Genomic DNA, 17,893 nt, shown 5'->3' with positions numbered 1-17,893 from the left:
ATGATCAAATATTACATAGGCCTCCAAGAAGGCTAAAATGCAGGATGTAATAAATTTGGATTTCATTTATTTTTTCCAGTTGAAAGTCCATTAGCAGGAAAAAATTTGAATAAGCGATTATTGAGGTTAATGAAACATAGGTTGCTTAGATGATAAACCTCTAATTAATAGCATACCCATTAACCTGCTGTATCTGTACTAAAAACAGCATGTAATTAATCCTGTTCTTTGAAACAATGATGACACAAGCTGTTAATATTATAAAACTAGAAATTCTGGTTCATGTTAGGGGTAATAATTAACCCCAATTTACACATACTAATTGTATAAGATAAGTAAGTTATGAACACGATTAATATTATTCAATTACAGTGTTTTATTTTTATTAAGAAAAATAATGATACTAGATGTAGTGTGGCAAGTTATATAATGAAGATTACATTTAGAACAATAATACGCGAGCACAAGCTTTAAACACTGATTAATATACAATATGCACAATTCAAATAATGGGTTCGTTATATAGACTTATACAGTCTTTAATAATAATAGAGAATGTCAAAAGAAAATCATACTATTGCAGAGCTCCACTTCCTATCCCACTCACATCTATTCTATTAAGTAGAATGATCCAACAGTAACCACTAGTATGCATTAATCAAGAATAGATCCTAGATGAGTAAAAATGGAACTAAAATCCTCATATGCTATTCATTTTACAAGCAAATTGTTCCAAACAGATCAAATTATAATAATGAACTAAATAAAATTGTCAATATTCCCAAACTTCAACATACATGTAACCACTGCCACATGATTTGTAACTCTCTAAAACCAGACTATAAATACAGCAACCATTTTATACAATTTGTACATTTCCATAGGATAACAAACCGAATTTTAATTCCATTTACGTATTCATGATTAGTGTTGTTCTTTTCACATATTTATAAAATATCAATTTAAATTTCAAAATATTTTTATTCTTTTTTTTTTTCTAATTTCCAATGATGTTATAATAACAATGACTTTAAAATGATACTCTACACTCACACCCTTAAGTAACAAATTAAAATCTAAGGGAATAACAATATTAAATGTGTTGGTAAAAAGGCTATAATAGAGACTACAACAATAAATAGAAAATGATTATTAAACAAAGAATTATCGTATGATTATTACATAACAGTTTTAACAAGGGTTTTCATGACGACAGTTGTCCATACTAAGCTTATACCAAAAGTTATCTGTAGTTAGTGTAATACTGTCTTAATGATTAGAACCTGATCCATTACTGCAGGTAAATCTTTTACTGTATATTACTTCGTTAATAAGACTAATGGTTGATTGAAAATGGTCCGCTCTAACTATATCGCAAAACAAACTTTCATTCCAAGACAATCAACTCAAACGATCTCACAACTAGTTCTACAGATTATATATATAGCATGTGTTTTATTAGCAAAAACAAGCAAATAACACACAATTTGTTTCTGTTCAAGTAAAAAAGTAATGATTATTAATGTCATCAATGTTTTATTTTGCATGATATTTGGAAACAACTATGAATCATGTGAGAAATTTAGTACATACACAAATTTCAAAGAAAACTGGAAAAATTTGTACATTTGATAAACTTCACTTGCTAATCTTCTTCTTCAATGTGTAAACTTCACTTGCTAATCTTCTTCTTCAATGTGTAAAACTATTTTGAATTAGTTGTGACTGAAAGTAATCATAAGTTATCCTACCCTCTTCATACCCTTCAACCAAACTTTAATAATACAATTAATTAATTATATATGTACAAACTAATTACAATGAAGGGTTTCATATCTAAATAGAAGTTTTTAAATTAAAAAAACTTAAGTCCATGTTATATTTATACATAGGATATAAGATACTGAAGCCAAAGGAAACAATTGATTGGATTTCTTTATTAGAAAAACAATGCTAATATGAAACACAATCGAAATTGTATTTTAGACAGCATTTACATTTAATAAGGAACATAAGTCAACTGTTTAATAAACAATAATAATTATATTGCCATAGTAATTACTGAATGCCTTTTTTTTAAAATCAGTTTTCTTTTCATTTAAACCACATTTCCATTAATCTTGCGAAGAAAATCAGCCAAGGTCATATCTGAAATATAAGCATTAAAGGGTCAGTATCAGATATATTTTAGTGACTAAAACTGGCTTATCATCATAAAAATACCTTAGTGAAACTATCTGAAGCTTTGTATACTTAGAAGAAAAAAAACCTTTCAGTCTTGATGTGGGGTTGGCAGTAAATGCAAAGCTGCCAAGATTAAGATTTCTATATATACTTGCCCAAGTTATAGTGGCAAATAATCATCAAGATTATCAGTTTCTCGACATGAAAATTCATTATAAAACCATGCTAAGGAAATTCAGCAATCATATTCGAATTGTGAATATTTTATTTTGAAACTTTCAGATAAGGTTAATTGGACATTTCTTCACAGTTTATTCCCACGAAGGTGCGGTTATTGACTGTAACAGATTAAAGGAGATCGTTTTCGACACCTTTGTGGGAATCCAGCTTTCAGGGATTTAAATATATTTAAAAATTTAACAATGGAGTTATAGATTGTTATGATAAGAATTTAGACTTTTATAATCCCCAATGTGACTAATTAACTAACATTTTAACATGTTTGGCATATGACTTTAAGAAATAAAAACAAATTAATTTTAATTTCCCCAAATCAGACACTCTGTCTAAATACTCGACTAAAGTTAATTCCTCTTCTTCGTGTCTACTTTTTAATTCCTGGAGCTGGCTTTGGATTTGGGCATATTTATGTCTCTTCCTTGGTGGTTCCTGTCCCCCGGCATACTGTACAATTCTAATTTCATTAATATTTTGCTCTTGTTGTAAAAATGTGATCACTTCAAAAAAATTCGGATGAGCTTTAACAACTAGCTTCTTGATCCTTGAATGCCATCCTTCCAGAGTGTTGTTGGTTCTGTGTTCCCCTGTGTGGTAGTGGTTCAACTGATGAGTAGCATATTCACCCTCGCCCATTGGTTTTTTACATAGTCGGCCAATTCAGTTATTTTTGGATCTGATTGAGAGTGAGCGAATATGTGAACACTACTTGGATGCTTTGATGATATTCATCATTAGTTGCCAATTGGTGATTAAGATTCATATTGAATACTTGGATGATTTGATGAATTTCATCATTAGTTGCCAATTTGTGAATAAAATCATTAGTTGCCAATTTGTGAATAAAATTCAGAGTGAACATAAATTCATAAAGTCTTTAACACTGTTAATTGGGTCCTAATAACAACATGCCTCTCTTCAAACGAAATACACCTTCTTCACTTCTATTTATTGTTTTCTGATAAATCTGGAACTGGCTTTTTAAACAAATTTATAAGGATTCTCAATTAGGAATTGAAAGTCAAGATACGCCAAATAAAAACAAATACAGAAAATGTCCATATGCTGGATTTGAACAGAAAGTAATTTGTTAAAATACCTGATCATTTATAGTAAAGCACAATTGGATTTCTTCTTGCGTTTCGGTACTTTTTCTGGATTTTTTTGGTTGATTAGTCGAACTAGGTCACAAAATATCTAATAAAAAAAAAGCAAGATATAAATTTTTTGTTGACATAATATTCACAAAATACCAAAGTTATACAAGCTTTATCATAATATACTATAGACTTGATTGTCGAGAACAGGTTGTATAAAATCTGTTAATAACCCTGGCTTAGGCTGCACTCAAAGAAAACTACCTGTCTGATACAAATCACGCTTGACAGAAACTGACTGGGATGAATTGTCCAGCTAGTTGCCAATGATAAAGCGATATATTAGGTGAATTAAAATGAACAACCAATTAAATACATAAATTTTAAACTAAAACTATTTTCATTTCAATCTGAACTTTATATGAAGAGTCCAGGGAAAGAACGATCTAAGTCACATTTTTGTCTTTTCGCATAAAAGGCAAAACAGACTTTTGGATGCGAATGCTTGACGCGAACAGAACAACGAGTGGGTTTAATTACAACTTCAAAATGCTGTTTAATACGAATCATAATTACCAGTACAACCAACTGACTTCCACTTTTCAGCCAAATTAAGGTCAAATAAAGGGTACGATGGCCGATGGACATATTTGTCCGGGAGGCCATTTCAGAAGGGCTTTGGTTCGACATGACTCCGATCGTTTTTATCTGAAGTTGATTGTTCCACAGAAAGCTTATACAATTTGCTACCAGATGGCACCATTAACTGGGGTTCATTGAAAAAGTGACTAAGATCGTTCTTCCCCGGGGCTCTTCACATGTAATCAAGAATCAACAATACTCACTTCACCAACATTAACTTTAGCTTTAGCGGAAGTCTCTAGAAAACCACAGTTAAAATTACGAGCTAAATTAGCACCTTGGTCCTTTCCTACAACTCTTTCATCTTCTAAATCACACTTGTTACCAACTAAAATCATAGGTACCTAAACAAATCAATATGAAAGTTATATTTCAAAGTGTTTCATTAACTGTGTACAGGTATTTGTTAACCGAAGTGTATGTAAAGTTACTATACCCAAGTTCAATACAGTGGACTCTGTCACCTCCGACATCTGAATACTACGGCATTCTGTGAAATCCGTCATCATTTTCATGTGCCGATTTATTTCCTTTTTACTTCAACCCAAAAAAGTTTTGAGTAGTTCGGATTCCAAATTACGACATCAATCAGCAGTCCCATCACACGATTTGTGTACAACTACAATTAACATTGGATAATCCGGCCTTCAATCAAGCCATCACCAATCAATTATCTGTGAACATAAACCTGCGTCGCTCTTTGTTGATTACCTTCATAATTTTATAATCTCTTGGTATATGATTTGTGTTTCTCACGTCAAATACAGCAACATTATATATAAATTGCCGAGATGAAGAATCACTATCATCATAATATTGTGTTCATACTGTGTGATCGTCCTGCAAAGCGTTCCTGTACGCGTTCCTGTACGGATTTGACATTGGATGTCAAGCAGTGAATTATAGCAGATTTTGAGAAAGTTCCACGACCTACACAGAAGGAATTAACCATTAAGTATTCAATTGGTCGTACTAAAGTATCTGCCATTTTAAAGGGAAAAGATGAATTCAAACAGAAGTGTGCCGATAACTTTAACAGCAGTAAGAAACGATTATACTCGAACGCTAAGTTTGAAGACATCAACAGAATGATGCACGAGTGGTTTAAGGGCGTGGACAAAAACAACCTGTAGGTCAACTGGTCAGCAAATCGTAAGGCCTGGATGACAAGTGCTATCTATTTGGTGTATCTTCTGACGATGAAGATGACGATATGTATCGCTTGAAAAACTTCAATTGAAGATGAAGATAACGAAAAAGATGCAGTGTCAACAGATTTAACGTATGCCAAATGTCGACACCTATTACACGATTTGAAAACATTGGCTCCACTTTACGATATTCCAACCAGAACAAAAAGCGATCTACTTGAAATGATGTTACACACCTTGGGATGTTACTTCTTTGTAACATGAAACGTTATGAAATGTATCATGAAACTTACGTTATGAAACTTACAAATCATATTTCATTCTCTTCTGACTACCCCAACTGTAATCATTTCTAGTCAATTATTCAAGTGGTTTGACTGACATAAATAACCAGTAATCAATTCAAATCAAAACCTATAAATTTAATTTAACAGTCTGCCAATCAGAAATAGCTCTCCCTAGACAGCGTGAAAATTTACAATAAATATTAAGAAAACAATCCATTTACCAATAAAACAATTCAATCGAAGTGGATTAAACTTACATCCTCAGTATCTTTAACTCGTAGAATTTGTTCACGTAGATCTTGAAGATCATTGAAGGTTGACTGAGCTGTTATGGAATAAACTAACAAAAACCCTTGTCCATTTTTCATGTACAGATCTCTCATAGCCGTAAATTGTTCCTATAAAAAAAAATAATTTTCATTACTCACTAAAACTTGAATGTTTATTATACATATAAGACCAATAAAAATACATACAAGACCAATTAAAAAAATCATTAAGGAGAAACCATCTCGAAATTTAGACTATTTCATCATTTTATACAAAGTTATTGCCACTGGATGGCAACAGCTGTTGATGGGTGTATGCTCATAATCATTGCCGGTACTTTATATTTTTCTGAGCAATTAAAGTTCCATACACAATCCAGCAACTAATATTACACTTAATAAATTGAGTCCATCCCATCTGATAATGAAACTAGTTTGTTTGTACAATGAATCAGACACTGACAACACAGTGGGAAATATTGTTGAATGATTAATAAAATACAAAGTTCATTCTATGAGAAGTTAAAAAATAATCTGGTTTGTTCACCTAATGTTTTATGAAATTATAAAATTAATCCGGTTTATTCATCTGGTATGTTTTAGAAAATGAAAGATTCATTTTTTTGTGAATTTGTGTTAAAAATAATCTTTTTTGTCCAAACTGTTCATTCTTTGAGAATTTGTATGTTAAATAATCCTGTTTATTCACCATGTATGCCATTGTCTCATGGAACAAACTGCATTACTTAGTAATCTGTTAACACTATAATGAATGAAAAACATTCATTTACAATGTATCTGTGATAAACACTTGCTCTCATAGTATGCGAAATTTACTACATACATGTATACAAGTATATATCAGTGTATATCTATCATATATCTAACTTATCTTCTATTATACATTAATTAACACAGGATGCTATATCAGAATATACTCTACCAAAAATGAAGATATAATATTAATAGGTTAGATAGAAGACTGGTCCTCAGTCAATGGAAATACTAGTTATCTATAATATTCTGTACTAATTTGTATGTTTCTGGTCTTTTTTCATAAACTTGTCCCAAAGCATTGACCAAATCTACACCAAGTTTTAACATTCTACCACAATTAAAGATAGGTTGCCATACAACGAATCGAATGATAACTTTGGTCTCTAGAGCACCCTCAAGATTTTTTAAAGTCATCAAATGCCACAACTCCGGTAGTAATTACGAAAACCATTGAAAATCCCTGGGCTTCTTCGTCTCACGACCTTATACACTCTGTACAAATTTAATGTCAATCAGATATTAACCTTAGCCTCTAGAGCGTCCACAAGCAATTGTAGACGCCGGACAGACATGGGCGGCGACAATATACGACCACATTTCAATGTGGGCGTATAAAAACATAATTCTCATCATCAAATTTAGTCAAGGTTTCATCACTCTTACCCAATCAGAAGCAAAGTTATCGTGTTTCAAAGTCTCAACCAATCAAATTGTTTATTTATGGAAAATTTGCATGATCAAGCACTTCCGAGGCATTCACTTAATTTATGATCGAGTATATCTACCTCAATTAGAAAGAGTTATCGTGTTTCAAAGTCTCCAAGCAGGCATATGTTACAAAATTTCAAATAAATACTGCGTATCTATCTTTCAGAATTTCTCCAAAATATGGTGTTCAAATCATATTTACAACTACACGAGTACAGTACTTACTTCAAGCTACATGACATGTATTATTATCTACAGTTCAGATTATCACTGACCTATTTGTTTACTATATATTGTTTATATATGAATCAGTCTTACACCTGTACATTATAATCTCACTGTAAACAATGAAATACTAGCATGTGTTTATAGTAAGGTATACAATATTATTTATAGACTTGCATTAAACCTGCCTAGTCATTTTGACAACTTTGAGGTATTTCACTACAGTATGGCTTCCTATGAAAATAATATACATCGTAATGCTCCTAAAAAAAATATATTTTTTTAAAAGATATCAGAGAAACTCAGTCATAAATTTAGATGAAACACATACAATTGACTATTTTGGTATTATATTAGGCCAAGAACAATAATAACTGTTGTGTTTACAGTTGTACTTGTCCCAAAATATAGGGCTATCGGTTGGAAAATCTTTTTATTTACTTTATATTATTTTCATTTGTGTGCTAGCTAAATTACTTAGTAAGGTTCTTGAAAAAAATACTGAAATTTAAATTATAAGGCCCGGGATATGAGAAAAAAGTTTAGGTTCAACGATTTTGGCTAAAAAAAAAACCACACTAGCATTTTTCATTTTGGTCTTACTGTAACATCTGGCAATATTATTAATTTATATTATCGCAACCTAACCATTGTTAGCTGTAAGATAATGAATATACATGTAGTATTACATGTAACTAGAAAGATGTCAGACATTAATGGTCAATAATGACAATCTTGAAAGATTCAAAGGAAAATTAAAGAGTCAAGCCATACTGATCCTGCTTTCAACTGCTTTATTGCCAAAGAGTTGCCTTGCCATGGAAACTGTCTTGATTATTGGGGCACCAGACTTCATAATAAATGTTATATTGTTACTACTTACCGTTCCAGCTGTATCTAATATTTCCAACATACATTGACATCCATTAACTTCTACTTGCTATAGAAAAAAAAAATATTCATTCATACGGTACCTAAAGATATTAGTTTGAAAATATCCATTCACAGTTTGCAATAGCATTAACCTTTCAAATTTATAGTATGCAAAAACGTAACTATAAAGTTAATTTCAGAACCTGTGCACAGAAAATATATATTTAAATGAGAACTTACTTTTCTATAACTGTCTTCAATAGTAGGGTCATATTTCTCTACAAATATCCCCTGTACAAACTGCACTGTCTGTAAAATAGAAAATATACATTCTTAATTAAATTGAAATATTGTCACAATGGTATGATTAAAAAGGCGAATAGAGACATTCAGTCTAAATTACATAGTAGTCTGATTAAAATCAACTAATCCTTACATGAATATGCAAGTTAGACCACCTTAAGTTCCAGTTATTTTCTATGGATTTCATGATGTCATCTTTTTCTCTTAGAATATCAGTCGGCTACTACTGAAATTTATTTCTATCCATCAACATGGTTTTGAAAGACAAATAGTACAGTAACTAATGTGAGATTTGATGATTTATAACCATGTTGCATGAAAAAGTACTACCCAGACTGTTTCAGTGTTTGAAAGGAAACAAAACTAGCGGCTGTCAGGCACGATATGCCCACATTTTGCAAGAGATGGATGGAGAATAAGCTAAACAAAAAGTGATTTTTTGCACAATCAAGGGCCATAATTCAGGAAGTTACAATCCAATATGCGCGAATATGGAAAGGAACCAAGATCTTTGGGTTTTAAACATATATTTCTGGTTTCCTCAAAATTGGATCAAAATTGTGGCCTCTAGAGGGTCCACAACTTTGATATACCATATCACTATTTGCGTACGAAGGGTGGCCATTTTGTCCAGCATATTTGGTCCGATTTTCACGAAATTCTAACTCAGCCATAATTAGGGTGTAACTGTGAAATATTCAAACGTTTTTTTTAATCGGATAAACATTGTTACCTCTAGAGTGAACACAAGCTAAAAACATGATTTTTCGTACAATCAGATATGTGCAAATATCGAAAGGAACCAAGATCTTTGGGTTATAAACATGCATTTCAAGTTTCATCAAAATCAGATGAAAATTGTGACCCATCGAGTGTCCACAAGCTAAAAACGTGATTTTCCGTACAATCAGGGGTCATAATCCATAAAGTTATGGTCCGATATATGCCAATATCGAAAGGAGATCTTTGGGAGATAAGACCTATATTTTAAGTTTCGTCAAAATTGAATAAAAATTGTGGACGGACGGACGTCCAGATGGATAGGGGCGACGATATATCTAATAGTTACCAGTAAAAATTAAGACAGTACATGTTTAATATTAGAGTGTGAATATATACATCTAATAGTTTCCAGTAAAAAAAAATAAAGGATTAAATCAATTTGGAATAGTTTAATATCAGAGTGTGGACATATACATGTATGATCTAATAAATATCTAATAGTTCCTAGTAATAAATTTAAGGATTTAATTCAATGTTGAATATAAAGTTCTGTATGAATCTTCAGTCGGTTTAAGATTATATTCCATAACAAATGAATAACTGACAAAACATAAATACGGTCTAGGCCTAATAAAACCAACACTAATGAGCAGATTATCAGTCTGTATTACCTATCTTTAACCGTTACTTCTTTGACATTCGACTCTGGCAGTTTTGTTCAGATCACAACATCGCATCTACTCTATACATGTATGTACCTGTAGGTCTTTTTATATAATCATCTTTCATTGCCAAAGAACACCTACATGTATCACCCCTTAATTTTGTGACTATAATAACATTGCATATTACCCTTCTGGTGGATTAAGCCATTAATATTTTCTTTATAAAATGTTTGATCAAAAACAAACACCTTACTTCATATATCCTATAATTATTTTTATGCATCATTATAAATTTTTAATATGAAATAACATCTTTTGATAAGCCTAATATAATAATAACTTTAATTGTGAATGATGAAATAGTTATTGTGTGTGAGTGAATGATTGTATGAATACTTACTAGAGCTGATTTACCAACACCACCACTTCCTAGGACAACAATCTTATATTCTCTCATCTTTATCTCTTTGTATCTTACGAACAATTATATCGCAATTCAATGAACAATGCCTGGAAAAAAAGAATAATTATAGAGATGTATATATATATACCGACAACAGTATGTGTAGGATGACATACATGTATCACACACAACATTTAACTACAGTAACAAGCATCAGATAAAACACAACACCTTGTGAACCACATGATACAGACAACTATCAAATGAAATACCTTGTAGGAATACAATATACATATTTTCTGGACTACATGTACTTTAAAAGATTGATATGAAAAGCTGAACTTCACGTATTTTGATTTATTGATCTAGAAAATGACTTCAATAACACTTGATGAACCACACCCAAAAAACTCAACTACAGTATGTCTATATAATTACAAATCAAAGATTAAAACTACAATTAAAAATAAATGTCAGCTGTGAATGAATAGTCTAAGTGAAATGAAAGATAGATATGTATTGCATACTGACTACATGTATGTGTAATAATAGTGTCCTTAAATTAGTATCTTATTTTACATCTGACATTATGAAATACATGTACCCACCTATACATGTCACTTAGTACAGTCCCAGTATATATTTTCACTAATGTACCCATTTGAAATACATGTACTGTATACAAACAAGTTGTGAGAAATGTCTCAATCGGTTGATTTTGATTTGGGTTATTATGTGTACATACATTTACAGTTGTACATCATACACCTAAGTCTATATTTTCTTCTTATTGTATAAACTATAGTGACATGTACATACATACATACATACATACATACATACATACATATATATATATATATATATATATATAACATGTACAGTATGTATAACCTGTTTTTCAAGTTCAGACTTAGTTGTTATTAAAACTCAAAAGCGGGTCATAGTTTACTTTGTCTCTTTAGAATTCTCTTAATCACATTAATAGATGTGTACTTGTACTAAGTAGGCCTAGATATAAATATGATAGAGAAAGGACAATATTAATCTGAACATTGTAACATTTATTAATAATACATTTCTGAGAAATAGAGTATTACATTGTACTGTAGCTTCCTAATTATTAATTACATGTAGGTGTACACATCCATAACAAAGTGACCACTATCTTTATGTATACTTCCTGTTCAGCCTACATTGTATGATTATGATTTTAAATCGTAGTTAAGTAACCCATAAAATAGTTTAACCTAGATATAAAGAATCTGGATCAAACAATAATCTATTTCAGCTTGCTTCTCTGTGGGGAGCAACAAGGTGCTGGCTCACTAACCAGGAGTTAGTTTTCAGTTTATATATGTGACAGTCAATGTCTACAATCAGGCAATGTGTACAATGCCTAAAATATACCTGTAACATATATACATGTATGTGTGACTGGGAGTATCCAGAAGAAAATGATCAGCTGAACGTAGGCACATACTCACATAGAGATGAAATAAGTCCTGGAGATACGTACAGTGGAGTAGATGAATCAATTGATTGATATGTTACATCTTGACAACACTGTAATCTTCAGGGATGTGTTCAAATATCCTCAGCCAATGCAGAGAATTTAACACAGGAGAAATGTGCGCTCTGTTTTGTCCTTTAAACAATCTTAGGACTCCGATTCTGTAAATATGCTGAAGGCAGTCATTGTTTTTTAAGACAAGCGATCGCTCACCTGAATGTCGACCAAGGTTTTTTTTCTCCCTCTCCTTAAAATTGAAAATCACTCTCCTTTACAAAGTCATCGGGGGTTTATTATCATACCTGGAATTATCCCATAACATGCAGTAAGCAGTTATTGATCTTCAGAACCATTTCCCATACACACAACTAATGACTCTCTTTTAGTCCTTAATATCAGATCACTCTCCTTAAATTAATTTCTAAATCATTCTTCTTATCGAAACTGGGTGAGCTTTTTTAGGGCAGCGATTTTTTTCAATTTGTTAAGGGGAGCTTTTTTCGGCTCTCCCCTAAAATACATGTACAAACAACAACGACTGTGAAGGTACATTTAAGCTGCACTTGTGATATTCCAGCAAGGATGTTTATACCATACCATAGTGAAACCTTGATATATGATCATGCACCAAACTAGAGTAGCAACAGCACCTCTTGTTATCAAGTGTCTGATAATAGAACCGATTATAATACGAAATCCTACATATATGACTCACATGATCTTCCTTGAGAGAATGAATCAAAAAATATCCTGTGATTCTTTACAGTTGAGGAGAAATGAATGACTGTATCATCAATATTCAGACTAAGATAGTTCACATTTAAGATGACTTAGAAGTCAGAACAAAATGACCCCTGTTTTCTCAGTTTAGTTTCAGCATGAAGAAAAGGCGGAAACAGTGCTGTCCAGTACTTTCTGTGAACTGCTCTTCTTACATAAGCTTACTTCTTGGTATTGTGTCTATCTATAGTCACAACACGATACATGTACATTACAACATACATATTATACATACATGTACATATTCAGTTAGGCTCCAAATTTAACAAGATAATCCAACATAAGAACAAAGTACAATTTACTTTAATACAATGTGATTCGTTTTATACCACAAATTTGGTCAAATTTATGGATTCATAATAAAACAGAAATTGTTCAATTATGAATCGCTATACATGTACATGGCTTCAACATTATCACATTGTACCAGAAACTATCATAAAAGGAATTTCAAGAGATGATTTGTACTGTAACTACCATTCCAATTGTACAGTATGCAATACATTGTGACAAATCATTTTTTACCATTTATAAGTCTTGAAAATAATTATCAAATTTAGGACTGAAGTCCAACCATATACAACCAAAAGTATCTACAAATGTATTAACAATAGACCGACAAATACTTTGTATAATTACTATACAAATCATTTAGGTTAACTACAATATTCTCGATATCATATTCTTTTTACTACCGGTATTGACAGTGATCTTCTACGACAGAGTTTAGAATTGATGTACATTTGTATACAGCTCAACCACATACATTCCTCATGTTCTGCACAGCAACAAACTAAAATTACGTATGCATACATTTAGATAGGTACCGGTTAAATTCAAAAGAAAACATGACCCTAATGGCAAAAATGGTTTTCACTACTTTGTTTTTTCGCCCAAGATGTATTCTGAAACACTGCTTTGGATTCGATCAACCAGAGTGAGGATCTCCAGAGTGTCCATGAATCACGCACATATCTTGAGGCATGTAAAATGTAGTTGTACATAAGACTACATGTATTACATGTATTTGGTTTTTTTCTGTGGATCATCATCAGAACATAAGGAAAGTTTTATGGGGTCGTATACACGTAAGCAATCATGTAAATATTTACGTCTCGATCAGTCATCTGACAAGAGGGTTTAATTTGACTTACCACAAATTGAGATGTGACTTTTAGAAGACATTCCTGATTTCAACATATTGTTTATTTTAGAAGGAATCTAAACTATACGTTAAAGTATAGAAATGAAAGATTTTGCACAGAGCTGGACAAATAAGCTTAATAATTTACATACATGGCAACCTCTAAAATACAAATACATTTCATTATATAACTGGTTCTGTAACAAAAATATGAAATATTCTGATACGGTGCAGGCGGTTTCGTACTTAGTTTATTCATACCTCACTTCATACCTCAAATTGATTCATACCTTTTCCTATACGTTGTTGAAATAAATTGAAATAAAAGTGAAACATAATTAAACAATTTGATAAAATCCAACTGCTATGCAAAATTTATAAAAATGGCTGCCAATACAGAATTAGAACACACGCATGAACTGATATGTACTTCAAGTTGATTCGTACCTTTTCCTATAGGCCTATGTTGTTGAAATAAGTAGAAATAAATTGAAATAAAGTTGAAACATAATTTGATCTAATCCAATTGCTACTACAAAAATACATTTATAAAATTGGCTGTCGAACTAGAATATGAACACACACATGATTTGTACCTCAAATTGTTGAAATAAGTTGATATAAACTGAAATAAACCTACACCAGTATGTTGTTGAAATAAATTGAAATAATCAACGACTGAAAAAAACCCAACAAACCACTGCTAGCTACCTGCCTTTAGTTATTTTTAATCTGGTGTTGATTATTGAACCCATTCTGCTGAGTGAGTTGTGATTATTGAAGATAAATGATTGGTGATTGTTAAAGCGGTTAAAAAATGATTGAAAAATATTTATCTGGTGTTCGTTATTGAACCCATTCTGCCAGTCCCAAGCTCCGGTGCAAAATGAGGGGGTTTATAGTTCTCTTGTTCCCTTGAAATTAACCAAGGTACGAAAACGGCTCATGTGAGGTATGAATGAACTAAGTACGAAACAGCTCGCATTCATAATTGATATGCCAGTTCAATGTCTTTTAGACTTTGTTCTCAAATAAGGAATCTCATCAAAATAAACATGAACTCATTTCACAAGACGGTGGTCTACGTACAGTACCACCAGTTTACAGTCTCATTCTGTTTAGTCTTGGCCAATGACCAAGTCTACTGACCTGGTAGACATTCTCGACAAATATATTCCCAAAGCAGTCTTTATAACACACACTCATCGTGACCACTAAAACAAAACACTACAGATAACAACAGACAGTCTGGTCGTATATAAAAAATTAAAACAACCAAACGAACCCAATCAGACAGCAGACTGGGCTGAGCAATGGCTAAACGAAGTCAAAACATGAAAAACAGACCTCAAAATTTTGGTGTTTTCTTCCTCCGTTATCTCCCTTCTAAGTTTAAGCTATGTTAATTGAATATTTATGTGGAACATTTGCAGTATTGTGCCCTATTCAAACGCCCAATTACGAATAATATACAAGAAAATCAATGATTAAATGTGTCATATACTTACACTCCTAAATGATAGATAATTCCAAGCTTCCGAAATGACGTCACAGCTACACACCCGAATGGTTTCTGTATAAGGAAGTTTCCGTTAAATGGATTGATTATCCAGACTGAATATTGCTCGGCTTATAGCAAATTTCAGTGGTAGCTTTGCGGTGAAAAATGAAATGAAATGGGGTTTAATGTCCTACTGTTTTGCTTCGAACTGGGCTAAAGAAGACGGGCATACGCCATACAGTGTGCTATGAGGGAAATTTTGCCCGGACAGCGGCACTATGGCCTACTCTTGTATCGAATTCCAACTGTCAAGGGATCTTTTACGTGCACGCCAATGTGTACACGGGACCTAGGTATTATCCGAATGAATAGAGAGCTGTCCTTGTCAGGCCCTCCATCCTGCATCACTGACAAGGGGAACCACGCCGGAAAATCTAGGTGAACTTCTCGGCCAATGCAGGGATCGAACACGTACCGACCTCCAGGCTAGAGAGCCAGCGTCTTCCCACTTAGCCACCGTGACCCCCAGCTTTGCGCTGAACACCAAGACCACGCGACAAATGCACTCCGATGGTATACAAAGAGAGAATTTAAAAATGAATGAATAAGAAGCATGATTGATTCTGACAGAGACAATTAGAAAATTCCCAAAAAAGAATTTGTATAGCTAAACAAATGTTGCACATCGCATTAACATCCGGCAAGTTGTAGGCTTCTCATGATGGAAGTATCTAACAATGTGCAGAAAGTTCTAAAGACATTTCAGGTTCATAATTCGAAAACTGCCAAAACAACCAACCTGCAGTGCACGAAAATATTTGCTACCCACCGCTTCTCTAATTCGAGAGACCAAAAGACCAAGACTACTAAACAAGCACCTGCTGCGCATAATATATGCGCAATATTCTACATCGTTTCCGCTTCCTTTCTTTAACTTCAACGACATATACACATTTTCTTCTTCTCTTCTTCTGATCTTTTACATGCATTTTCACCAAGCATACACATTAATATATTTCTTTGCATACACCATAATTTACTACGATACACTTGATCTTATTTGATTGATGCTTAGCCATCAAAATGATAGGAAAAATTCCCGAGCTATTTGTTAGCAATGATCGGTGGGAAACCAAAATCAAAATGTCGGATGTGATGTCTAGAATGGATATATGAATATTTTCGAGAATTCGGCCTTAATGCTGCTTTGAGTTTTTGGAAAGTCTGTTTAAAATACTGCTTTACTGATCCGACAATAAATATAACAACTAGTCCTTTCTTGCCTATCTTTAGACTTGAGAAGTTAATAAAATTCAATTTATCACTTGTGCCGGGTTCTCAGTTCTGTATTGAACATACCCGCACATGGTTAAAATCATGTTGTGGCGTGTTCACATTATTTAAAAACGGCATAAAAATAGACATGGCTGCCTAGGGCAGGAATGCTCCGATCCTGGACTTAAAGATATCCAGCTGTCTGTCTTGTAGCGCTATATACATTATTCCCCTCACATTGTTAGTCTCAAAATGACTTGTCCATAGATTCCATTCAGGCCCGGCAGAGTGGGGGGTAGGGGGGGCTTTATCCCCCCCCCCAATAATTTGGTCGCAAGTACTCTTTTCTCCAGGTTATTGCGGCCCCTGGACCCACGCCTATAAGGACCTAGGATGAAAGCCCCCCCAATCAAGAATTGCTTCCACCGGCCCTGCCATTTCATTCTTGTAACCCCACAAATAATTTCAGAATTATGTTAAACTCATACCCATTGAAAATATAAATATACTGAGACACAATGATCAAGAGCTGCTGATGTGCTGGCGAGATATAATTAAGCTTAAAGGTGATGTTTGGCATGGTCACTTGACATTTACTGACACAAGAAAATCAACAACCCATGGAGGCCACATACAGCAACTTTGTTTTACAATAAAACATAGGCACAAGAAGATTGTAATTTATTCAGAATAATAAAATTCATCTTTGTATCCACTAAAAAATATAATGGTCTAAATCAGAGAAGAAAAAATAAAATGGTCTAAATCAGAGAAGAAAAAATAAGTGTGGATTAAGTGAATCAAGCTAGTTTCGTTTTTAGTCATGTCACATATTCTTCATTCGGATGGGGGAGCCATGGTGGCTCAGTAAGTAAGGGGGGGGGTGTGTGGATGGATGGCCAAATGGTTAGCGTGTGCGCATTGTATCATAAGGTCTGTGATTGAGTCAACGGCCGTGGTTTCGATTCCCCGTTGTATGTGACAAGAAGTATGGTCACTTGTCCAACCTCATGGAGTTTTTCCGGGTCCTGAGGTTTCCTCCCAATGCTAAAGAACCCTACGTGCAAGCAAATTATTGAAATAAAAATTGAACCATATCATAGTCCCAAAATGACCAAGTTTGTGTTGAGTGGAAG

The 17,893-nt window shown here is 33.0% G+C and overlaps 1 protein-coding gene across 2 annotated transcripts; it reads right to left on the bottom strand.

Moving 5' to 3' along the window:
- Positions 1-356: 356 nt before the first annotated feature.
- Positions 357-15,601, bottom strand: LOC126828736 (ras-related protein Rap1). 2 transcript variants are annotated; one of them, XM_050558714.2, is made up of 8 exons: positions 15,490-15,601; positions 10,542-10,651; positions 8,691-8,759; positions 8,461-8,517; positions 5,856-5,996; positions 4,364-4,504; positions 3,521-3,618; positions 357-2,148 (listed from the first exon to the last, which is right to left on the bottom strand). In XM_050558714.2, exons 2-7 carry the CDS (start codon positions 10,596-10,598, stop codon positions 3,529-3,531), a joined length of 555 nt encoding a protein of 184 aa, XP_050414671.1. In that variant the 5' UTR covers positions 10,599-10,651; positions 15,490-15,601; the 3' UTR covers positions 357-2,148; positions 3,521-3,528. The 2 variants fall into 2 exon arrangements, with proteins under 2 accessions (XP_050414671.1, XP_050414672.1); XM_050558715.2 differs by lacking the exon at positions 15,490-15,601 and adding an exon at positions 15,329-15,457.
- Between the last annotated feature and the right edge of the window lie 2,292 nt (positions 15,602-17,893).

This window comes from Patella vulgata, chromosome 7, assembly GCF_932274485.2.
Source record: "Patella vulgata chromosome 7, xgPatVulg1.2, whole genome shotgun sequence".
Taxonomy (NCBI): Eukaryota; Metazoa; Mollusca; class Gastropoda; family Patellidae; genus Patella; species Patella vulgata.
The sequence above is the reverse complement of the archived record's forward strand: the minus strand, read 5'-3'. Positions and strand labels throughout refer to the sequence as shown.